Raw genomic sequence first — 25,448 nt, forward strand, 5'->3', positions numbered from 1 at the left:
TTCCCCGATGCTGAGCAGAATCGGAGCCACGTCACAAGGGTTCTTCAAGGACAGCAACCCAACGCATAAGCAGGCTGCGCACAACTACACTGGCTATGTGCCGCCTTTCAATGAACGGCTTTCACGCCAACGTTGTAGCGAACTGCGCCGTAATATTATATGTCACTGTTGCAGTATATATATATATATATATATATATATATATATATATATATATATATATATATATATATATATATATATATATATATATATATATAGTCTTGGGCAGTATCGAAGATACACGTATCTTAGACACTGTCTTAGATACTCTTTGGGTATCTCGCATCTGTCTCATGATACGTATGGCTAGACCTGTATCAGTATCTGCATTTCCGATACATGACAGAATGTATCGTATATCTTAAGATACACGACACTGGCTATCGCAACTTCACCGTGCGAAACTATGATCGTTGGCTGAACTCCGCGTCTTAAGCTGATACTGCTGCCACTAAGCCACCTGAATAAAACTAAAGGCAGCGACATTCTTTTACCTTTCAGCAAGGGCCCTCCAGCGAGGGCAGGCGATGAGGTATGTGCGTCTCGACAAAATCAAGCGCGCGAACGTCTGCGCGCAGCCGACCTTTTCTTTATTTTTTTTGTTTTTAATTGCATCGGTGCCAAGACACTTGCTCGTAGACACCGTACTGTGCTGCGTAGACCAATGCGTGCGGCGTCTTTCGCGCAAAATCTGTTGCCGCTATAGTGTCGTTATCGAAGTTTCTCTTGCGTGGTGCTTTGTTACGAAGTCTGAAGAATGCGAGAGTGGGGCTGCCTTGCGTCTAGTGGCTTTGCCACATTTGCTGCTTCATTATATAGAACTACAATGTGAAAATTTGCTGATGTATTGCAGCATCTTAAGATACAAATGGAAAGTATCGTATCGGATACAATAATTGCGGTAGTATCTTGTATCTGTATCTCTAGTATACCTGTTGCCCGAGTATCTTGTATCGTATCATGATACAATTACAAAGCATCTTTGCCCAGCCCTGCCGGCGTGCCATGCATTTCGGTCAGGCGATAGACGGCACTAGACGGCACCGAGGGAAGCGTGAAAGAGCAGTCCCGCTGCAGTGCACGTCTCATACATAACTCGTTTCGACGGTGGCAATGCGTTGTGTCGCTATATTGATTCAATGCTAAATGCATTACCGCCGACACTCATCGTGAAATGGGTTCTGCGGCAATTTTTTGTTGTGTACAAATAGATATCCTCTCGGCACCCCGTTGTGTGTACTAGGGATAGGAATAAAGCAACTAACGTTATTAAGGCATTGAATTACACAACTTACTAGATCGATAACTCCATTAAGCTAATAATAAAGAGAGAAATGAAGCTACGCACAGTTGTAGCGAACAGCTTTTACATTTCTCAGAAAGCACGGTGAACTAAACAGCTTCACAGTGCTCTCTCCGAAGCTGACTGCTGAGCGACAACCGCCAAATCGAAGCGCGGTTGAATATAACAGTCGGAATGATGCAAAAAGGCTGTTCATATTGCTCGGCATGGGTAATAAGCTTCTATTTACTTTACCCACTGTCCCTGATATCACTAAAAAATCAGCGTTGGAGCAGCGATAACTCATTTCAAACTGGCCACGCGGAGCGGGGAGTGCGCGCCATAAAACCAACAAGTCCCGAGACGGCGTGCCTGTCGCCATGACGACTGTCATCGTGGCAACGGAGCTGCCAACCGCCTGTTGCCCGGGTGACGTGCCAGCGGGAGAGGAAAAAAAAAAAAAAAAACAAAGAAGGAAAGGTCCCGGATGTTGGTCGCCATGACGACGACAACGCAGCCCTCCCAGGAGCAGACGATGCCCGTTCCTCTCCTCAGTCCGTCTGAGAATTTAGTCGGGTGCGGACGCCGCTCTCCCACGGCGGTTTCAGTGCTCGCGCTGTCTGCCCACACCCCTTTTGTTCGAGACAAAAGAAAAAAACAAAGGAAGTGCGTGAGCGAGAGAAGCAGGCCCTGCCGCCCCCCAGTTCGCCCCCTTTTATTTTCCACCACGGCGACTATAATCGATTGCGAAGTTGTCTCCGGGTCTGGGTTATGCAGCGGGGCAGGTTGGCGCTGAGAGAGAGTGCCTCAGTGGCGAAGCGGTCCGCGGGTGCGCGGCGGCCGAGCACCCCGTCGCATCAACATGTCCGTCTCCTGCTCTGGGTAAGCCGAGAGCACCTTTCTGGCACATCGTTCACTGTCAGCCGCGGGCGACAAGGCTGCCACCTCTTGCGTTCCCCGCATGAGAAGCTGCCCCCTTCTCAAGCGGGAAAGGCACTTTCGCCGCCGACGCGGGTGCATGCGCGCGTTGCATGAACGGCGCGACTTTGCGTGAACGAAGTCCCGCCGTGGCTCTGCTCGCTGGCACGTGTCCCAGGCGCGCACGAGCCGTTCAGTTCCGTCGCGAAAACACGGGCAGGCGCGGTCGTAAACTGCCGTGATGGTCGCAACGAGAGATGCACATCACTTTCATCGAACCTTTGTTCTACCGCACAACTTGGGTGTATTGCAGAAAACCCTGCTTTCCGAACGGGCCGCGTGCATCGGCGTTGCGCTCGAGAATGCTTTGAGCAACAGGAGACTGAACTGCGCGCGCTGCACAAACGTGAGCGTGTCGAAACTGCGAATGTCACCGCTGTCCGAGGCGACCTATTTTCTATTGTAATGCGCTAGAAAAGAACGCCGCGTTCAAGGCTGCAGTTTTCTATTGTTATTGGGCGTGGGCTGTCGTCCTTTTCGTCCGTGCCGTTAAGACGCTCTCAGTTCAGGGCGCATGCTTCTTAACCAGACAGTATCGCGGCAAACGCCTCCTTTCGCGAGGCGCCGTTCTACGTGAAGTTAAGGTGAAAACTGCAGCACAGTTCAGTTCTTCGCTTGCCGCAGACGCCGGTGTCACGTTCGCCTCATCGTGCCCATTGACGCTGTTAGCGTGAAATCAGCGCAAGAGCCTCGTCTACGCACGACTCGACAAAAGGCTCGGCCACTGCTTTCTTACTCAGGAAGGTAGGTTATGAGAACCATGTTGTGAAGCGCTGCATGCATGGCGTCGTTCGTAGTGTCCTAGCTCTTGCTTCGTTTTCTTTGTTTCTTTTGCTTTTTATTAAAGGAAACTTTAAAGGAAACTATGAATGGTTGGTGTATCCAAATATTTATGGTGTCCTGGGAATGACAAATTATATGGTTATTTTCGTGCCAAAGATGGTGACCCTGGTTATGCAGTTGGTGTGCCACGATACAAACATATGCGAGTGCCACACAGAACGCGTATGAGTGAACGCGGCGTATTCGTTGTATACGCTACATCTTTGCATATTCTTTTAGAGGAAATACATGATAGCACATACCAAATTTGTATGACAGCAACAGCCGGCAGTAACAAGTCACCATACTGCCACCAAAAAAATGTTTCTCAGTGTGAATAAGAAGTACGCGCCTGATTGTCTTTGAATGTATGCACAATGCCCACTTTCAACATTCAACGGCGGTGACCAACTTTTTTTCACCCTCACGAGGCCGGAGCTCATTGCCAAGGCATGCCCGTAGGTCCTAGACTGGAAAGAGCTCTCTTCTAATTCTGACGGGCAGCCCAGCGCAATGGCCCGACGCTTCCAGCGCCACTTTTCTCTCGCTCACGTCCGCCTCTCGCGCAGCTGTGTTGCATAATGTCGAATGCACTGACCATCTGACGGGAGCAATAAAAGGTGAAGAAAGCAACAAAAGCAAATTGTCGCCCTGCCACATAGGTCCCTGCCTTCACTACACACTTCAGAGAGAATCCCCGCCCGAAAACACTTTTAAGTTATAAAGGGGAAAGCACCTGGTGGCCGGCTGAACTGTTGTGATGGGTGTAATTCGCCAACGTCGTCAAATTTAACACGCGAAATCTGTGTCTGAAAGAGAAGGTGGAAAGTAGAGCGAAATGGACAGCGAAACCAAGAAGGGTTGATACGGCAGGTCGGAGAGAGAAATCGGTGGTATAACTCGCGGCCGCGGTGTAAATGGGCCAAAAGCGACCGCGTGTCGCATCTTACGCCGCAGGCGGCTCGCGTTCGAGTGGCCCCTAATTGGGTTAGACAACATGCCATCCGGTGGGCGCACGAAGCCGTCCAAGTGGTCGTTTCGCGCTGATCGGATTAACCTGGCGGCCTGCGACGCGAGGTGCGCTCCTCCTCGCGCGCGCTTCGTCCACGACGACGTTCCCTCCCGCAGCGGTGAGCCCCCGGGGCTCGAGGCGCATTGACGACGGCCGCGGATCGGCTTAGGTCTCCGCAGCTGACTAGGCGGCTGCCGATAACGGCCTTGAGCGCTTGACGCCTTTTTCTCCTTTTTGTGGTCCCGACGCCGCCGCGTCGAGCGTTGTGCACGCATGCATGCACGCATGCATGCGCGCGTGTACGCGCGTGCTTAAACGTGCTCAAACCCCAGACGCAAAATCCGCGCGCGCTAATGATATGCCATTCCAGCGGCATCTCGAAAGTTCCAAGGTCGACGCGCTTGTGCGTGCCTCGCAAATTCAGCTCTGCGCGCGTTGCTTGTGTGCGTATTTGTGCGCGCGCCCGGATCGCTGGCGTCCGGAGTAAATAAGAAAGGGATCTCGCCAAAATAGAACGCAGGGGAGGGTGCGATGAGTGAGGAAATAAATGAAAAAAATATATATGGGAAATGCGCGCGAGGGAGAAAAAAATAAAGACTGCAACGAGCCGAAAAGTCTTGTCGCGTGGGGTCATACGCAGCTGACACTCCGCGCGTTTCGGAGGTGTTGGTGCAAGTGCAAACCAAATGTAGATTTTTTTTTTGTTATCACACAAACAGTCGGTTTGTTTCCTGAAATTGCTTCGCATGTTCCACCCCGTTTTCGCCACGGTGGTTGCGTTCTCCAAAAAAGAAAATTAAAAGAACACCAAGAAAGAATCGAACAGAGTCATTCACACGAGGCCTTACATTGTCAAGTGGGCAATGACGCGTTGAAATAAGCTCTGTAATTGCAGCGGAACGTCGACTAAGATGACGCTAGAAAATTATATGTTAGAGGAAAAAAACTTGCTGGAAATTCGCCTCACTTATTCCTCTGGAGAGATTAATTAGTATGGCTAAAGACGCACATTAATACCGTACATCAGTAAAAACGGATTGCATAAAGGGGCTTTTCAAAACAATGTTCTTCAAAAACAACCTCCTGTCCCCCTGTTTTTTTACCTCGTCTTTATCGCAGTGCGCGGACACCGCGATAAAGGTACTGCCACCTATCGGGCGTACGCGCGGTTTCGAACAGTTTCATCAAACCTTGCCATCCGGGTCAAGTTTGGTCTCCCTTTACTACCTCAAGGATTCCAGGCCGGACTCTGCGATACATCCCCAGAAAAAAAAAAATACATTCGGAAACTACGAACAAAATGCGATGCTGTTGAGAACGTATCGATATATTTTCCACATTAAGTGCCCTCGAACTTAAGGCTGATGTGTTTGTGGTCGCGAAATTTTTCCATACTTTCTACGTTCCTGAAGACTACTGCGGGCAAGTGTCGTAAAGACGGACAAAATATGATGCTGGTCATGCATTTATGCCCGCAGGCCGTCTGTACGTGTCAACTCGAACTTTTGTTACCAAGTGCTATAGTTTCGAAGAGAGAGGATAAGCGCACTTTTCTTCCTTAGTTGTATTCCTTTAAATCACAGTGGCTATAGTTGCGAACAATTTTAATTCATTTTTTTGGTGCATGTTGTTCAGGTGCGATCTGTTACAGTTGCCGGCTCGTTTGGGGCTAACCTGTCGTAGCACAGGGAAAAGAAACAACGGCGCGCAGCGACTGCTGCGACGGTTACGCGCCAGGTTGACACTCAGAAGACGGTGACGAGACAAATGTTACGATAAATGGTACATCCGGCTGGTGCTGCGGATAGAATCTACCTAAACAGCTTTTTTTTTGTGTGTGTGTGTGTGGCTAGTGGACTTCCCTGCCATTCTTCCAGCTGCGCTGGTGGAGAATGTATAGCGATTCACCACAGCGCTAGAAAGACGTTTCCCATCTTCTTTTTTGTTTTTTCTGACCTACAAATTCGCTTCGTACATCCCTTCGCGTAATTTTTTTTACCGAGCACGCCTCGAGATTAGAAGGACCCTGAACCTGTACGGTCAGAGGAGGCGAAGCGCTGTAGCTCAGCATTAATTCAGCTTTGCGCGCTGCGAAGCCATTCGATTCGCGCCACGCAAGATGCGTACTCCAGCGTGTACACGTTACGCTTCGCGGGCCGCGTCACTCGCGCACCAGCATGGATGGACGGCCGCAGCGGGTGGTGTCGTTCCCAGACACACGACCATAACGTTCGGTGTCACGAGAACCGCGCAGCGTCCCGAAAGCTGGGGCTTGCGTCAGCCCACTCGGGGATCGGCTTCACGGAAGCTGCCGCTCGTGGTAGGGCTTCGGTATTCGCTGGCGCTCAAGTACCTCTCAGTCACGATTGTCGGCGGTGCGCGATAGGCGAGGCACCGACCAATAGCGAACCGCTCGTATACGTGCGCGCGGACAGGTTCGCGAATGCTACGTCGCAGCTTCGACAGCGCTGCGTGGTATTAGCCAGACGAAGTGGGCGTCCTGCCCGCGTCAAAATGACGAAGGGAGACCCCTCTCGACGTCGTCGTACAGCCGCCACTATACACTCCCCGCGCCACGGCCAAGAATTATTCCCTTGGGCGCCGCCACGCAGCCGTTCTCCTCTTTTTCTTTCGCGGGTAAACGGCGCTGCGGAAGCCGAGGAGGAGCGAAAACAGGCTCTCGCGTTTCATCGTCGTACGCTATAAACGCGGCGCGCCGGCCTCCGCAGACTCTCGAGAAAGGCTTAAACGGGGCCTCTCACCACGCCATGATTCCGCCAACTTTCGAGCTCGTCCTTCTGCGTAATGAGCCTCCCGCTATCGTTCCTACCCCCCCGTTTTCACCTGCTTCGCCGGAACAGCGGGCGCCGCGCAATGAAGCGCAAGAGCGTAATGCGACGCGGGTGAACGCTCTCTCTCGCAAACACACGCCCGCCCGCCGACGACTGATAGCCCTCGCGCACACACACTCGCGCGAGGGAGATCCGCTCAATTTCTTGCCCCGGACGGGTCCCTGTCTCCAGAGCGCGCGGCGAAACCATCGACGCCGCTTCCGGTCATCGGTGAGGCATCGTCGTGCCGCCTCCCTCCCTCCCTGTACGGTCTCCCTCCTGCCCCACGCTTCCCTGTCTTCTTTTTCCTCGCCGCAAGTAGTGCAGTGCTCGCGATAAATTGGACGCAGGGAAAAAGAAGAGAGAGCCGTATCAATCCACCTTCTGAACTGCTGCCGTTAAACTGATCGTGTCACGCTACGAGTGCCACACGGTGTATGCTCGACGTCACCCCGACAATGAAGCAGCGCTCTCGAGCACCGGCTGCCCGGGCGCTTAACCATTTGTCGCTCACTTCGTTAGCTGCAGAGTGAGAAACTCCCGAGTCAGCTAAGTGCCCACTGACATCAGAATGCAATTCCCCGGATAGACAGATGACGACACGCCAGTCGTGCGTGCGCAGACAGGAAATGCCCTGCAGTCTCCCTCCGAAAAAAGGACCCCGTTATCGCGCTCGTTTCTCACCCGACACGTTTAGGGCTAGAAGGAAGAACCGAAAAAAAAAAAAGAAAGGAATGCGAGACCTCTCAGCTCTCGGTGGTTTAGGGACACTTGGTTGTGTCGCCACAATAGCCAGAAATTTCCGTCATTACGAGGTTAAGAACAATAGAAACCGCTGTCGTGAATGATTTTTTTAGCTTGTCATCGGTGAAACGAGTTGACATTTATAGGCGGGATAAAATAGAAACCACCTGCTTGCGCTTGGATCTTTTGAGAGAGAGGATTGAATGTCCCGGTGTGCATACTAAAGCGTGCAGATGCGTCGCGCGAAGAGAGGGTGGAGCGTGGCTACGTATACGTAAAGGAATAGAGCGCTCACTACGCTTTACTGAATACTGTATAAGTAAGAAAAAAGAAAGAAAGAATGACTCTGAGGACGTCCTCACACGGTAATTTGCCTGCACTTATTAAAGGAAAAAAAATAAAAATAAGGAACAACAAAACAAAGAAAAACAAGGGAGGAAAAAGTAAAGCGCTGCCCAATGTTGTGACGACACAGATCGCCGAAAAACACACGGACACCGCTTATGCCAGACACGGGGGCTCTGGCTATTAAATATACAATGCTAACGAATTCTGCGATTTTACGTGCCAAAACCACGGTTTCATTACGAGGCACGCCGTAGTGGGTGGAGCCCGGATTAATTTTGACCACCTGCAGAACTTTAACACGCCCCCGATGCACGGGCGCTTTTGCATTTCGCCCCAATCAATACGCGGCCGCCGAGGAGCGGATTCGATCCCGCGACATCGTGCTTACCAGCGCAACACCGTAGCCGCTAGGCCCCCACAGCGGGTGAAAGTACACAATGCCTGAAAAGGTACAAGACTTTTTCTTTGAGCCTTCATATTCAACTTTGTCGTAGCAAGAACCGAATGAGGGAACAGACAAACGAACGAATGTTTCCCGATGAAATGGACACCGCTCGTTTTGTGCTTACGCCGATAGCAGTTTGGAGCACATATTGCACGGATGGGTATTGTTTGGATCCGGACTGCTGGTACGATCTGTTGGGAACTCGGCGCTGACGCCCGTGGTTGTACCTGGGTCGCAAGCCCCAAGGGTAGCGTTGGCCTGGCGGCCTGGGGTACAACTGGAAGCATCCGAAGGTCCCGGCAAAGCATGAGTCGACTGGTAACAACGAAACAACTTGTTTATTTTAACATCGCAAAGAGTTGGTGGTCAGGTTTGACCGAAGTAGAGAGACGGGAGAGCACTTCACTCAACAGAAGAAATCGGAGCCCTCCCCTTTGGCGTCCGGGGGCAGCTGTTTTTATACTCTCGCAGTTGAGGGCAAGAAGGAACCCCTCAAAAGACGAGCACGTGAATGTACAATGGGCTAATGGTGACGCACACTGTCGTAGCGATGCCGTAGCACCATGTCGAGCACGATCTCGTAGCACCCTGTCGTGGCGCTGCCGGTCGGACACAATGACTGTAATGAGAGGATGGTCCCTGCTTTGGCATCGCCTGTTTCGGGCATAATGACTGGAACGAGATCCCTGCTTTGGCATCGCCTGTTTCGGGCACAATGACTGGAATGAGATCCCTGCTTTGGCATCGCCTGTTTCGGGCACAATGACTGGAATGCGAGGATGATCCCTAGGCGGTCGCATCGCCGCAGTCGCGCCTGGAAACACCTGGCGATGAGTGTTGTGGCGACGACGATCGGGCCAAAAATGTCTGCCGCCCCGCCGCAGTCGCGCCGGCAAAACCACGTGTCGCAGGCGAATCGCAACAGACCGCCCCGCCGGGGGAAGGAGATCCCGATGGACAGGGGACTGCATCCGCTGTCCGGAGGGATGTCGCTCGATGATGCTCATAACCGAAGTCGGGCGTCCCTCGACGTTTCTTGAGCGCAGCGCACAGAGAAGGCCTCGTTCTCTCGTTCAGGTTCGCACAGGACACTGCAAAGTGACTTCGGGAGAGTTCACATTCTTGTTCTCGTTCCCGGCAAGCGTTAGAACTACGCTGAAACTCAACCGCTCAGTCAGCAAGCACGGCACAACCCTCACTAAGCCCTGCCAGGCTCTTTCCCCTTTTTATACCACTGCCTAGTTCCTTACAGTAGTCTAGCATCACTCAGAACGCGTCCACAAATTGAAAAATTGCACTAGAAAGCATATCATCACTTTGAAACACTAAACAAAAGCAATATGTTAAAAAAAATCCTGCCTCAGGAAGAAAACGTCAGTAACAAACAATTTTGAGGCTGATTCCTACGTTAGGGGCTTCGACTTAAGCCATCGGCGTTACCGTTGAGACTCCCCTTTTTGTAACGCACCTCAAAGGAATATTGTTGTAAAGCGAGGCTCCAGCGCAGGAGGCGGCCATTTTTGGGAGAGATGGTCTGCAGCCATTGGAGAGGGCAGTGATCCGTCTCAATGATAAACCTCGAGCCGGCTAGATAGCATGACAATTTCTGAACGGCCCACACGAGACACGCACACTCTTTCTCGGTGGCGCTATACGCCTGCTCACGACTGGTCAGCTTACGACTAGCATACAGGACGGGGTGTTCTACTTCTCCATTTTCCCGTTGGCACAGTACAACGCCCATGCCTCGCTCACTAGCATCGCACTGAACAATGAACCCTTTTGTATAGTCTGGCGATCGTAGCACAGGCTGGTTTGTTAGGGCACTCTTTAGGGCGCTAAAAGCTCTTTCCTTTGTCTCGTCCCAGACGACTGTTTGAGGCTCTGTCTTTCTTAGAGCATCCGTCAGGGGAGCCGCGATATCAGAGTACCTAGGGATGTACCTCTGATAGTAGCCGGCGACACCCAAGAACGACCGAATATCGGTCTTTGTGAGCGGTTGCGGAAAGTCTCGCACAGCGGCCACTTTTATTTCAGAGGGGCGGCGACGACCCTGACCAATCACGTGACCGAGGTAGACAACCTCGGCCTGTGCTAACTGGCACTTAGGAGCCTTGACTGTCAAGCCCGCTTCGCGCAGGCGGGTTAGCACTGCCCGCAAGTGTGCCATATGCTCAGACCAGGATGCGGAGAATATCGCTACGTCGTCTAGATACGGTAAAGCGAATTCTTGCTGTCCCCGCAACACTTTATCCATGAGACTTGAAAAACAGTATGGCGCGTTCTTCAAACCAAAACTCAACACTTTAGGACGGAATGTTCCCATTGGTGAAATGAACGCCGCATACCTACTAGCCTCTTCTGTAAGTGGAACCTGCCAATAACCCCTGACAAGATCTAGGGTGGAAATAAACTGAGCGCTACTAACTTTCTCAAGGCGCTCCTCGATGTTAGGGATCGGATAAATTTGATCCTTAGTGATGGAATTAAGCCTGCGGTAGTCGACGCAAGGACGAGGTTCCTTGCCCGGTACCTCAACTAAAATCAAAGGGGAGGTATAATCACTCTCACCTGCCTCAATAACACCGAGCTGTAGCATTTTCTTTACCTCAGCCTCCATAATATCGCTCTGGCGGGGTGACACCCGATACGCCTTGGATCGTACTGGCTCTGGGGAGGTAAGTTCTATATCATGAGTAAGTACAGAAGTCCTACCAGGCCTCTCAGAGAACAGACCTTGAAACTCTTGTAATAGCTGGTGTAGTTCGGTTTTCTGCTCAGGCGACAGCGGTGCTTTACTGATAAGGTCACTAATGACTTGACCGGTGTCTTCCCTGTTCGTCACTGAGCCTAGTCCCGGAAGCTCGACCGGAAGCTCTTCAGGAACGTTTACCATCAGGCACACCACTGCTTCCCTTTGTCTATAAGGTTTGAGCAGATTACAGTGGTAAACTTGCTGTGCTTTCCGCTTTCCTGGCAGACTTACCACGTAGTTAACGTCCGACAGTTTCTGAACAATTCGTGCTGGGCCCTCCCACTGCACGTCTAGTTTGTTGTTTAGCGATGTGCGCAATATCATGACCTCATCGCCCACCTCAAAACGACGGGCCCTGGCTGTCCGATCATAATAAACCTTGGCCCTCTGCTGGGCCTTTGTCATTGCTTCACCTGACAACTCCTGTGCCCTTCTTAAGCGTTCGAGGAGCTTAAGTACGTACTCCACCACGACTGGGTCGTCGCCCCTACCTTCCCATGATTCTCGAAGCATGCGAAGCGGAGATCGAAGCGAGCGACCGTACACCAGTTCAGCTGGCGAAAACCCCGTAGCCGCATGCGGCGCGGTCCTTAAAGCAAACATCACCCCAGGCAGACACAGCTCCCAGTCAGTTCGATGTTCAAAACACAACGCTCTCAACACGCGCTTCATGACGGAGTGGAGCTTCTCAACGGAATTCGACTGTGGGTGGTACACTGAGCTGTGTAACAGCTTTACCCCACACCTTTCGAGAAAAGTTGTCGTCAAAGCGCTAGTAAACACTGTGCCCTGATCTGATTGGATTTCCGCAGGAAAACCAACTCGCGCAAATATGGACAGTAGTGCATTAACTATCTCAACTGAGCTGAGTTCTTTAAGCGGCACTGCTTCAGGGAACTTTGTCGCTGGGCAGATCACAGTCAAAATGTGTCTGTACCCCGTGGCTGTTACCGGCAGAGGTCCCACAGTATCAATAACGAGCCGTCTAAAAGGCTCCGTAATGATAGGTACCAATTTCAACGGCGCCCTTGATTTGTCCCCTGGTTTGCCCACCCGCTGACAAGTGTCACATGTCCTCACGAAATGGTCTGCGTCCCGAAAACACCCTGGCCAATAGTACTCTTGCAAGAGACGGTCCTTAGTTTTTTTAACTCCTAGGTGTCCGGACCACGAACCCCCGTGTGACAAGCGCAACAGATCCGGACGATAGCATTGAGGCACGACCAGCTGATCGAACTCCACTCCTCGGCGGTCTAGATACTTCCGGTACAGGACTCCACCCCTTTCCACAAAACGCGCAGTTTTCCTGGCGATACCTTCTTTGACATTGCAGCGCACGTTTTCCAGGCTGCCATCCTTTTTTTGCTCGGCTATCAAAGCCGACCGGCTGACTTTTAGCAACCTATCAAGTCCGTCTGACGTAGGCGCGATGAGCAAATCAGTAGATAGCTCTTCTAACTTTCCCGTGTCGGGCATTTCCTCTCCAGTATCTGGCGCCTTTAACGTTACAGACTCAAGTTTATTCAGTTCGGGCGTGCTCGGAATATCAGCTTGCTGCGCCTCTGACCCTTTTTCGTTGTTTGATAACGTCGGCCCCGCAACTACCGCCTTTGCAGCGAGCTCCCGAACCTTCGATCTGGTTAAGGCCTGAACACTAGCTTCACCAAACAAAAGCCCCTTCTCGCGCAGGAGGTGATCGGACCTGTTTGAAAATAGGTACGGGTACTGGGGTGGCAGCATAGATGACACTGCCGCCTCTGTCTCAAGCGCTCCGAAAGGTCCTTCAATAAGCACCTTTGCTACTGGCAGACACACGCTATGAGCTTCCACGGCTTGCTTGATCCACGCGCACTCGCCCGTGAACATATGGGGTTCTACGTAAGATGGGTGAACTACATCCATCGTAGCTGCGGAATCGCGAAGCACTCGGCACTCTTTCCCGTTCACGAGGAGGTCTCGCATGTAAGGCTCGAGAAGCTTCATGTTCTCGTCCGTGCTGCCTATTGAAAAAAACACAACTTTTGGTGTTGTTTCCGGACACTGCGCCGAAAAGTGACCCGGCTTCTGGCACGTATAACACAAGCGCGCTCGCCTCATCTCGAACCGCTTTCTGCGTTTGGCTGCCGCCGTCTCTTTACGTTTGGTCGGACTGCTTTCGCTCGCATCCGCACTACGCGTGTCCCCCTTTAATCTCATGGGCGTGAACTTCGGCCTCTCAAACTTCGAGCCAAATTCACCCTTTTGATCGTCCTTAGCTCCGCGAGCCCGACGCGTCACAAACTCCTCGGCTAGCTCAGCGGCTTTAGCCACCGTACAAACGTCTGGCCTATCCAAGACCCAGTATCGCACGTTCTCCGGTAACCGACTATAAAACTGTTCTAGCCCGAAACACTGCAGAACTTTATCGTGGTCACCAAACGCTTTCTCTTCTTTGAGCCACTCCTGCATGTTCGACATAAGCCTATACGCAAACTCTGTATATGACTCACTTCTGCCTTTCTCATTTTCCCGAAACTTCCGACGGAACGCCTCCGCAGACAGCCGGTACTTTTTTAGAAGACTCGATTTCACTGTGTCGAAATCCTCTGCCTCCTCTCTATCCAAGCGAGCGACTACGTCGGCCGCCTCGCCGGGTAACAAAGTGAGCAAGCGCTGTGGCCACGTTTCCCGAGAGAACCCCTGCTTCTCGCACGTTCGCTCAAAGTTAACCAGGAACAAACCAATGTCCTCTCCAAGCTTAAACGGCCGCATCAGGTCCGTCATTTTGAACAATACGCGTTCTCCTGCACCGTGTGCCTGACTTCCATTACGAGCGCGTTCCATCTCTACGTCGAGACGCTTCATTTCCAAAGCGTGTTCGCGCTCTTCTTTTTTCTCTTGTTGCTCTCGCTCTTTCTGTTCTTTACGTTCACGCTCTTCTTTTTCTTTCTGTTCTTTAAGTTCGCGCTCCTGTTTCTCTTTTTGCTCTTTAAGTTCGCGCTCCTGTCTTTTTGACCTCTCCTCAATAGTCTCAAGGCATTCCGACAGCTCGTCATCCTCAGCCTCTAACTCAAGAATAGCCTTTAGCAGTTCAGGTTTTCTTAGTTTGTCTGAGACATCCAGACCCAACTCTCTTGCAAGCTCCAACAATTTCGGTTTGCGCAACGACTTCAAATCCATGGCTGCTCTGAATGCTGCTTTCTCTACTGCTTACTATTGTCTTGCCGCAAACTAACCCGGCAGCAACGACAACCACAATTACCAGCTCTGTTTCTGACACTAACAAAAGCCTGGCAAAGCTCAGAAGAAGAAAGTCCCGCACTCACCAAACCTCGCAGGCAGGAATTCCGCGCAGTCGTTCCGCTGCAGGCAACCAGTCGTCACACAGGGCTCGTTGCACTGCTCCCGGATCGTCGTTGAGCTGCTCAGCATACAGTCAACTGCATCTCTTTGCTGCTGGCCTCCGTTGTCGCGATCTCACCGCTGGCAGACAGTTGTCTGAAGTCGGAGGCGATCCCACCGCTGCCAACCAGATGTTTGGATCCGGACTGCTGGTACGATCTGTTGGGAACTCGGCGCTGACGCCCGTGGTTGTACCTGGGTCGCAAGCCCCAAGGGTAGCGTTGGCCTGGCGGCCTGGGGTACAACTGGAAGCATCCGAAGGTCCCGGCAAAGCATGAGTCGACTGGTAACAACGAAACAACTTGTTTATTTTAACATCGCAAAGAGTTGGTGGTCAGGTTTGACCGAAGTAGAGAGACGGGAGAGCACTTCACTCAACAGAAGAAATCGGAGCCCTCCCCTTTGGCGTCCGGGGGCAGCTGTTTTTATACTCTCGCAGTTGAGGGCAAGAAGGAACCCCTCAAAAGACGAGCACGTGAATGTACAATGGGCTAATGGTGACGCACACTGTCGTAGCGATGCCGTAGCACCATGTCGAGCACGATCTCGTAGCACCCTGTCGTGGCGCTGCCGGTCGGACACAATGACTGTAATGAGAGGATGGTCCCTGCTTTGGCATCGCCTGTTTCGGGCATAATGACTGGAACGAGATCCCTGCTTTGGCATCGCCTGTTTCGGGCACAATGACTGGAATGAGATCCCTGCTTTGGCATCGCCTGTTTCGGGCACAATGACTGGAATGCGAGGATGATCCCTAGGCGGTCGCATCGCCGCAGTCGCGCCTGGAAACACCTGGCGATGAGTGTTGTGGCGACGACGATCGGGCCAAAAATGTCTGCCGCCCCGCCGCAGTCGCGCCGGCAAAACCACGTGTCGCAGGCGAATCGCAACAGTATCTCTAAGCGAGCGCTAGTTTTACGATGCCTAATAAGAATGAGCGCAGCCATTGAAAAATTACAGGAAGAACTTACTAACTCGCAAGGTGCTTTCTATAGCTGCCAATTAAATAATTGAGCAAATTTTAGTTAGCTGGTGGGTCAGTGTATCAGGCATTTCTTAACATTCTGTGTGCTCTGGTAATGTGCGCCCCATAAAGATTGCTCTCGCGGTGACTGGATTTGAGCATCTTTGCTGAAGCATACCACTCACGTCCCAGTGTAATGTCGTCTACGAGACTGGTATCTTACATCGTTACGCCACCTTTTAGAACATAAGCTTACTACTAAAATTAAGATATTGGCTGCGCGGCGGACGAAAGAAATCGTCAGGTGCAACTGCAGTGGTCGGTCAAAACTATGCTGACTGTGTGCAAATTTATTATTGCAGCTTGCTGCGGTATCCGGAGATCAAAAGTTGATTAGCGTAATGTGAAAAAAAAACGAAGCAATACAAAACAACAAAAATTATGCGTGGCTCTGCTATCGCAAACACGAGAGACCAGCGGCGCTGGGGGAAGCCCAGCATAAGTTAGGCTAAGTGTGCGGTTTGGCATTACCTTACTGGCACACGCAACCCAGGATCTTCCAGCGTCTTCCGTTTGCTAGCGCTCAGAATTCCTTCTCAGAATTCTCAGTACCGCAAACAGCGCGTCGCGCGTGCTATATGCAAAAAACGGCGGGTATGAAAAAACAAACGTTAATATTTTATTTTATAGTTTTTTATGTAGTTACAATAATTCAAAACGTTTATATTCTTGTTTTGACTCGATTTATAGGCTAGAGATCGAGAAGAACAAACAATTTCAGTTTTTTCTTTCAACAGGTTTCCGTCATAGAGCATTCACAAAAAATTTATTTTGCGGTACAGACAATTTCTGTAAATTTTCTTTAAATTACCAGTTTTTTTTTTTTACAGTGCAAGCTTTGTTCATACTTACGGTATTCCTGTCTGGTGGCCTCTCTCCATATGGCTGACTCGGTGACTCGTTTGTGACTGTTGTCACACATCAACCAACAGCGAACTCCTGCGTCTTCGCAGCACTCTGTCGCCCCCTCCCCCCCCCTTTATTTTTTTGGACACTATTAGGTATATGGTTAATCTACACATTATGTGGCTCTAAAATGCGCCACTCGCCACTCCGTCGAATGTGCTTCATTCGAAGCTATTCGTTGGTGCAGATCACTTACTGGAAGTCTCCAATCGACACAGATACAGTGAGGCGGCATAAGAAGCCACCCTGCCTTCCATTCTTCTTTTTTTTTTTCGCCGCCTTTTACACTCGTGTGCACAGTCAGACAAATTTGTTTTCGTGTGCGCTGAAGCAAAGCAAAGTCTTACAATCCAACGCGCTAATTGAGGTGGGCCACTGGTTTGCCTTTCGTTTCCCTTAATGCAGCCAGACTACTCTAACCAAGTCGGAATGGTCGCTCAGCTCGGAGCAAGTGCGTAATTGAAGTTGTCAGGGATGTGACACATTGCCGGCTCGAAAGCCTCGAGATATATTAAAGCGAGAGAGGGTGGCAAGTCGAGCTGGTGGCGCAATTTCCTTGCTCAATATATGAAGTATCTTAATTTGTTATATTCCGTTTAAAGTGGTATTCGGTTAAACGGGATTATTAAGATGTGATCTTTGATTTGTTTCTCATTAAGTGTATGCGTAGGAGACGGTGGCACCACGGCCGATGGCGACGAAATTCTTGTCCCCTCGCCACACAAAGAAACATTATCACATGTTAACTGAAAGAAAATAAAAATAAAATAAAGATTTAAACGGTTGCCTTGTTTTTTAACGTAAGGCCAACACAGTACATTTTCTTCAAGCGAACCCGGAATTCCAATAGGTATACCTGGGTGCTCGATCTGTACGAGTTGCTCGCTGCTCCAAACGTGACTAAAGGAAGCTGCGCCTGACAAAAAGAATACTGGAAGCATGATATCTAAAGTTGCGAAACAACGTACCTCTCTGACGCTGCGAGAGAACAGCAAAAGAAAAAAGTAGCGTGCAGTTTTTAACGCCTTCCACAGAGTGAATGCGAGAAACTTTATTTGAAAGGATCGCTCCCTTGGCCCGCAAGGAAAAAGAGGAAAGAACATAAAACGCTCTCCGAACTGCAGACAGCAGTACGTGCGCGCTCGAAAATGTTACGCGGTTTGCCGCACGCCCATTCTCTGCCGGAATTTTATTCGTATTTCATAAATATACTTTTTTTATTTGGCTCACGAAGCCGGCGCTAAAAGGTCTGACTTGCGAGAAAAATCGCCTCCATCTCAGAGCCTGTTGGCTTCGCGGTATAACCGCGCATCTCACGCAGGCATAAGAGGACGAAGAAAAGGAAAGGCGCTTTCTCTCTCTCTCTTTCTGTTATTTCCGATGAGCGAAAATGACGAAATGCGCCGTCGGGGCTGGCACCTGAAGGCGTGTGTCGGAGGCGGAAGGTGTTGAAAGCGAGGGTGGCCCACGCCAGCGACGTGACTTCTCGTCCCGACCGCGAACAGAACGGGCCGAGTCTCGGACGTGGAAATGAACAGCACACACAAAGAGGGCAACGGCAAAACCCACGGGGTGATAAAAGAAGACGTGGCGAAGAAGAATGGGGCAGCAGCGGGCCACGCGTCCGCAGTGCGCGGCCGGCGCTCCGGCGTCGCCGCCGCCCAGCCGCCCGTGGCCACGGCGCGTCCAGCGGGCAGCGGCGCCGTCTCGGGTGGCGGGAAAGGAGGAAGGGGGTCGAAGCGGCGATGAGGAAGAGGTAATAGAAAGAAACGCCGGGGGAAAGAAGAAAGATGGCGCTGGCCCCAGGGCTCGATTATAGGGCCCCGAGGCGGCTGGCACGCGCGGCTGAGTAGGTGCAAACTGCCGCCCACGTTCGAAGGGTAGGGTTTACTGGTTGCGTTACGACGCTCTGTATGGGAGGTCGGGCTCTTGTCGATCAGCGCAGAAAAGGCAGCGCATTACGCGCCGGCACCTCACAGCCTCGTTTGAGCCGCCGAAAATACTGACAACCGCGCGACGTGAGCTGTTGCGTTTCTTCTTCAGAGCGCGCAGGAGTTAGAAGTAGAACCTGTTTGCCCGATGATGATAGGTGTTCCGCCTGTGACGCGCGCGCGGGTAGGGGTCCACGGACGAGTAAGTGTAGAGCCAAATGAGAGCGTGTGCTGGCCTGGAAACTTATACGAAAAGAGCGCTTTTCACATTGGCCGCCACTCGAACGCCCGCCCCTCATGATAGTGATCGACGGTAATTATTAATAACTATTCCGTTTAATGTCCCCAATATGCACTGCTCTTACAAAGCATTTTACAGGCATTTGTATCTAAACAGACGGGCGTTTTCTTGCGTTCCGCCCCCATCGCAACGTGGCCAGCATTCGGGATTCGATCGGGTGACCCCGTGCTGAGCAACGCCGCAAACACCCAGACACCGTGGCACTCGTATAGATCGTAACTGGAGCTCTGCGGCACGCTTGTTCAACTACGCGAATTTCATATACTGCTGCCCTTGCACAACCGCTTGAAATGTAGGCATCAATGTATGCGCATACATTCAGGAGAAAGCGGGAAAAGGTAGCAAGAAATACAGAAAGAAGTGAAAAAGGAAAAGCGACTGGCCCTGCTGTTTTTTTTGCATCGAACATTTTCCCAGTTTTCTCCGAATGCTATACATAGATGTGCTATATGGACGTTGCTTCTCCTCCCTTGGCGTTTCATTCAAACTAAGAAAGAAAATCGCCATGTTTCGCACGACCACGAGATTCCTGGCCCGTCCCCAACGACCCAAACAGAGCCGGGGGCATTTAGCGCAGAATTGCGCGCAGCCAAAAAATCGATCGCTTCAGCGCCTCAAAAAAATTCCCGTATCCCTCCACACTCATGTGATACTACAGTGCTTTGTTCCAGGAGCGTCCGGAGTCCGAACCATAGGCGAACTAGGTATCCCGAGTCTGTGCAGAAGTGTACTACATCAGAGGAGCCGCAACATGGCACACCCTTAGCGTATACAAGCAGAACTAAATTATACAACCGCTGTTATCGTGCGGCAACCCGGTTAGCGCGTTCTATTCTCTCAACTGCACGGTCACCGCTGTTGCTCGAGTTGTTCGGCGTCTTTCGCGAAATTTCCTTCGTTAAATGTAGTGTGCAGTGCTTTACAAATTTGCGGCACTGACAACATGTTTCCTATTTCGCATGTATGCCTTTAAGCATATAGGGTGCCCCTGGTAACGTTAGCCAAGCTGTTCAACGAAAAGAAAGATTAAAGAAACACAGAGCAAGATACAATTTTAAGACCTACTGACCAACTCTGGGCTGTCCAGCAGGCCCGCGATGCGGCCGAAAGGCTCGGCCTTCCGGTTCCTACGTGGGAGCGGCCCGCTTCGTGAAGACTCCCGATCTGCAGGACTTCATTAAAGTTTTGCCACACCATACCATACTGGGTTCAGTCGTCAGACCTCTGACAGCCGAGCACCGTAGGTCTTATAACGATATCTTGCACCGCGTTTTTTAAAGCTTTCTTCTTTTTTCTTTGAACAGCTTGGCTTGCGTTAACTGGGACATAAGTTATATGTGCTCTACTTATTTAGTAGATAACCGAAATCTACAAGGTATATTTATTTAATTGCTTTAATATACTGTTATTCCCATTTGGGACTGTAACAGGAGTGGGTTTATGTACAAGAAGTACAAATTACAATCAATAATAAAATAAGATAGCAATCAGATGTAAAAAGACAAAGCATTCGCAAGCGAACACATCGAGTGCGGAACTCGAGATGCCGAAGAGAGGCGCCACCTTTGGTCATCAAAGCAAGCGTTCATACACATCGCAAAGCATCCATTCATACGAAGAGTACACATCGAGCAAGTAACGGCATAAATCAATAACAGACTGAAGTTGGTCATCGAGTCTGTCTTGTTGACAGGACAAATGCAGCCGTTAGCTCAATTAACTTTTTTTTAAAGGTATCCTGCGGAGTTGCGAATTTATCTAGGGCGTTCCATTCCCGTATGGCTTGGGGGAAGAAAGAGAAGTAATTTATGTTGTTAACACAACAGTATTCATTTGTCGTAAATTCATGCTTGTGAAGCGTTTCCCTAGAACGGTTAAAGCTAATGCAAATAGCAGGATCCATTTTGAATGAATTAACTATTAATCGATATAAGAACTTGACTCTATGAAGTGTTACGCGACTTGATAATGTATCTAGGCATGCGCGGGAAAGGAGCTTCGTGGGGGAATCAGTGCGCCGGTGCCTGTTATAGACAAATCGAAGCGCTTTTCGTTGCACCGATTCGAGCATATGTATATCTTTTCCATATATGGAAAGCAGACGATGTTTGCGTATTCTGGAGATTGGAAGGATAAGGACTTTATATGCGAGCAACTTAGTATCTGAAGTTGCAAAACGCAAGGCGCGCTTAAGAAACCACAAACTGTTCATTGCTTTTTTGGTTGTGTTTTGGAATTGGGTATTTGAGCTGAGGTGAGTCAGAAATAATGACACCGAGGTATTTCTTTTCGGTTACTGTTGTAAGAATGCCATTGCCAAAGCCACAAGGGAAGCTAAGTTTTGATTTATTATTTGTAACTGACATCACTACCGTTTTTTTCTAGATTGATCACCATTTGCCAGGTACTACATCATTATACGACGTTGCTTAAGGCTTTATTTAGTCGTACTTGGTCTTCTTGAGTATTTTTCATATAGCACGCAGTCGTCCGCGAAGAGACGTTTCTTTACATCCACGTGTTGCGTAATGTCATTTATGTATAAAATAAATAAAAATGGTGCTAGCGCCGAGCCCTGTCTCCAGAAAATACCGGCACGATATCAGAGGCATGTTCATTATATTGAACATATTGTTGGCCTTCCGATAAGTAGCAGGCTCTCTATCTCGTAACGGGACCATCGCCAAGTATCTGATTTAGTGTACCGAGGACAGTTTTAGCAGTTTAGCATGTGACACACGGTCAAAGGCCTTCGCGTAATGAAGGAAAATTATATCAGTTTGATTTTTAGATCGTTGACTCCCTGAGCGAGGCCATGAAAAATTTCTGCAAGTTGAATAACAGTGGACAATCCTGCTCTGAAGCCATGCTGGTTACGATGGATGATATTGTTAGTCTCGGTATGTTCTTTGATAAATTTTAATAAGATATGCTCAAGTATTTTGCAACAGGTACAAGGGAGAGATATAGGTCGGTTATTAGACGGGGACGTTACGTCACCTGATTTGTGAATGGGGACTATTTTTGCTGCTTTCCATGACGCTGGTAGACAGCAGTCGCGAAGTGTCTTAGAAATATAAGGTAGAGGTAGTCACTAATTGGTTCAGCATAACGCCTGAGAAAACCGCCCGGAAATACATCAGGACCACAGCTCTTTTCGTCATCAAGGTTCAACAACAGAGAAAGAATTCCAGGTACACTTATTAAGGCCGAAGCGCCTAAAAATGGTGTTGACTTAGTACTATTGCATGTTAATGCCAGTTAACATCGTTGTCGGCAGTGAAAATCGACTGGACGTAAGTGTTAAATGAGTCAGCTTGCTGCTTTCCGTGTGGGGACGAACTTGCAGTGACATCCTTTCGGGTGATATATCTCCCGAATTTGTGCGGTGAATCTTTAATTAAATTGTTGAGCGTAGCGCCACAAAATCGTTTCTTGGCGTCCAGTAATTTCTTCTTTAACTGTTTTGTTAGGACCCTTAGTTATAAGTTTGTGCGTTGCCTATTTCGTTTCCTTAACCTTATTAAGGGTTAAGGTAAAAAGAATTTTTCGTTTCAGGTAGATTATTTCTCGGGTAATCCACGGATACTGTTTGCTTGTGGCCTTGTGCTCTCAAAATAAAGACTGACGTTACGGCGTCGCTGTGAACGCCAACTTCCAAACTGCCCCGAACAACTCTCGTGGCACAGGGGCAGAGGGCGAGATAAGTCTACAGCGTAAAATAAGCGTTCTCGGGGTGATCCGGGCGTTGGCCAGAAGGTTATTATACACCCGTTAATGGCACTTGGTTTATACTCGTCCCCTTGAGCCTTGCTCCTCTGTGCTGTGACGCGCAGAGTGTGGGAGTCGAGCCAGTTTCACGTGTATAGGGCCCGAGCAGCAACACGTGGCGTTGCGAGTAAAGCACGGCCATTCCCGCGCTGGTCTTCGGGACAAGGCGAGGCCCTCGTCGGCGTGAAGGAGCCCCCCGTCGTGACGGCGTGCACTGATTATGCTCGTTCAAATGAGTCGCCAGGCCCGGAAGAGGGCCTCATAGCACGCGTCGCCTTAGGACGAATAAATTACGACACGGCCGGGCCGACGCTCTCCCATAAAGCGCAGTTATACGAAGGGCCGCGCCGGAAGGAATGAGCATCCTTTCACGGCGTAATAGGTCGGCGGCCTTTTACGTTCCGCCGCGCTAAACGACACTGGTCCCTCCCCACCTCGGCGTTGAATCAATCTAAAATTTAAACCATCTGGCCAGCACGCCAGGCGGGGGGCCCATCCGAACGCCCTAAAGCCCCGGCAAGAAAGGCGCTGTGTACACACGAAGTTAAATGAGCCTTAGGGCCGCTGGACGCAGCGGGTGCGGCGCGACGTCGTTAGCCTTATCGGCTTTTCGCGCCTTTCTTTTGCCGGAACGCATCGATAACACGACTTGACCTAGCAGCTTTCGGGCCATGCCGGAGGCGTTTTTGCCTATGGCTCCCCACAAATTTTGTAAACAAAACAGCGGGTAGGAAGAAGGGTCGTTGCTATAGAGGCACGGCATTGGCCACGTGCCTCGGAACCCAGCTGAAGTCCCTGAAAGTGCTTGCGGAAAAAGGAAAAAAAAAAAGGAGAAAGAAAGAAAGAATGAAAGAGATAATGAAAGAAGTATTAAAGAAATGGTGGCGGTGGACATGGATCGCACTTTTAAAACTCTTTTACGTACCGTGTTTCATGCACATGGATAATGCAGTGTATGCTGTATACTACATGCTACAGTATGTAAGAATAGTGACATATCCTAAACAACGTGTTATCGCCTATGACATCGTTCTTTAACTTACCATGGAATTCGGCAAATTTATTATATTTAGATGCTTGAAGATAGGTTGTCAAGATTCAGTAAAGAAATTCTCTGACTTAAATCAAGGTTAGGCAAATCTTCGCCAAAGGGTTCCTGCCTGGCTTCACAGGAAATTCTGTTATATTCTAGAAGTTGTCAAACGCACTTCGGAGAGCGTTCTACCTCAAGAATTCCTTAAAAGGATCTAGTAATAACCCAGACAATAGCAAGCGAAATATTGCGATGTGATGGTGTCAAGCTATGTTCCCTCTCCGTAGCGCAGGATATCTCTTATTGCTTCGACTTTGGCGTCCGCGAGCGACATTCATCGTGGGCCTCCTCCCATATCGGAGCTGAAAGATGACGTCTCGATTACGTTACAAACCCGAGCTTCATTTTATTCATATTCTATTATTGCTCAGCGGCGCATCTGCATCGGCGGGTATGTGCACTCTGCGTTTTACGGGAATCTTCGTGTTCACGTTGATGCTGGCTGTTTGTGTGCTGCTGAACTGCGTCCATAATTTGCGACGTTGCAGACGGGAGCTTTGACGTGGTTGACGAGATATGTGATGTTCTCGCTGGCTGCTTTGAAGGTAATAGCCACGCTGGTTTCCGGAGAAATTGTAAAATTTCAGCTGTTTTCGCGGCGCAGATACGTGTATATTTTGCGGACACGATCGTGGCCGCGTGATACAAGCATCAGGCTTGTTTGTTTGCAACGCGCAAACCTGGTTAGGAGCCCTTTAAAGAAATAACATCTTGACGCCGCTATAGGAGGCTGCTATCTCTAAGCGGATTCTACATTGCTTGAAACGAAGATCGGATTTGAATGCCGAACAAACAGGCTATGCGAGCCACTGTATACAGTGAAAGCGGAACACAACGGTGCAGGCAGCTTACTATTCGCGCCGTGTTCGAGTCGTGAGATGACGAAGTTCGAGCGCTCCAACAAGGGATGTGGGTGGCAAAATCGCCTGACGGGTGCACGTGCCTATTGGGCGGGGTACGAGCTTGGGCGTGGTAACAACATCCAGACGGATGCGATGCAAAAATGAAAGTTGAAGTTCGATACGTCCACATAATGCGGGAGACTCCCACGATCAGCTGTTGGCACTTATCTGAATGCAGATCAGGCACGTAACCAGGGGGGGGGGGCAAGCCCCCCCCCACCCCCGATGTTAAGTGGCACACCTCCCCCCCCCCCCCTCCCATCCACGCCACCACTCCTCACACACATTTCTAAAGCGCCGCCGAATCAAGCTTCAGACTTGACAGTTATTCGGCGGTCAACATTCTGCTGCCTCTTTCACTCCCTTTGGATGGCGGTATAGTTAACGGCATCTCCAGGGGGGTAAATGCTATGGTTTTCTCATCGATCGGTGCCCGCGCGATTATCTCGAGATCCATTCAATTGTCACCATCTATTGCAACGGTCACGCGTCTCGCTGTTCCTTCGTTAGTTCAATGTTCTTTGTTTAGACTCATCCAGGTACCAGGAAAGAGATTCAGTTCGCAGTAAGCTGATCTGTATGCTCTTGGAACGAGTTGCGTCGGCAAAAAACGCCAGCTGCGTTTAACTTTTCCTTTCGCCTCATTACTTCTTCGAGTGACGGCTCGCCGTGACGCTGGCAGATCCTCGGAACCGTATACCTATGATATGGGTTAGAACCGTGGAAAATAAGATCATGCCAAACAGCGTCCGTCGTCAAACCCAGCAATAACTGTTAAACCCGTAAGCAATATGAATGCCACCCGTTACCTCGTCTGGTTTTTCCCTAATTGTACAGCACTCTTCGCGCAAATTGACAACTGGAAACACGAGTCGCAAGA

The 25,448-nt window shown here is 50.1% G+C and overlaps 1 protein-coding gene across 3 annotated transcripts in view; it reads left to right on the forward strand.

Moving 5' to 3' along the window:
- The first annotated feature begins 1,892 nt into the window (after positions 1-1,892).
- LOC142563625 (uncharacterized) overlaps positions 1,893-25,448 on the forward strand; it is a 264,971-nt gene continuing 241,415 nt past the window's right edge. For 2 of the 3 annotated variants that reach the window (XM_075674238.1, XM_075674210.1), the window contains exon 1: positions 1,893-2,206. Coding sequence is in view for 2 of the 3 variants with exons in the window: in XM_075674210.1 (XP_075530325.1) it covers positions 2,187-2,206 (20 nt within the window). In the remaining variant the exon portion in view is untranslated. Of the gene's footprint in view, positions 2,207-2,926; positions 3,047-25,448 lie in introns of all 3 variants that reach the window. The other variant, XM_075674201.1, reaches the window with a different exon arrangement.

Source organism: Dermacentor variabilis, chromosome 1 (genome assembly GCF_050947875.1).
Source record: "Dermacentor variabilis isolate Ectoservices chromosome 1, ASM5094787v1, whole genome shotgun sequence".
NCBI classification, from domain to species: Eukaryota; Metazoa; Arthropoda; class Arachnida; order Ixodida; family Ixodidae; genus Dermacentor; species Dermacentor variabilis.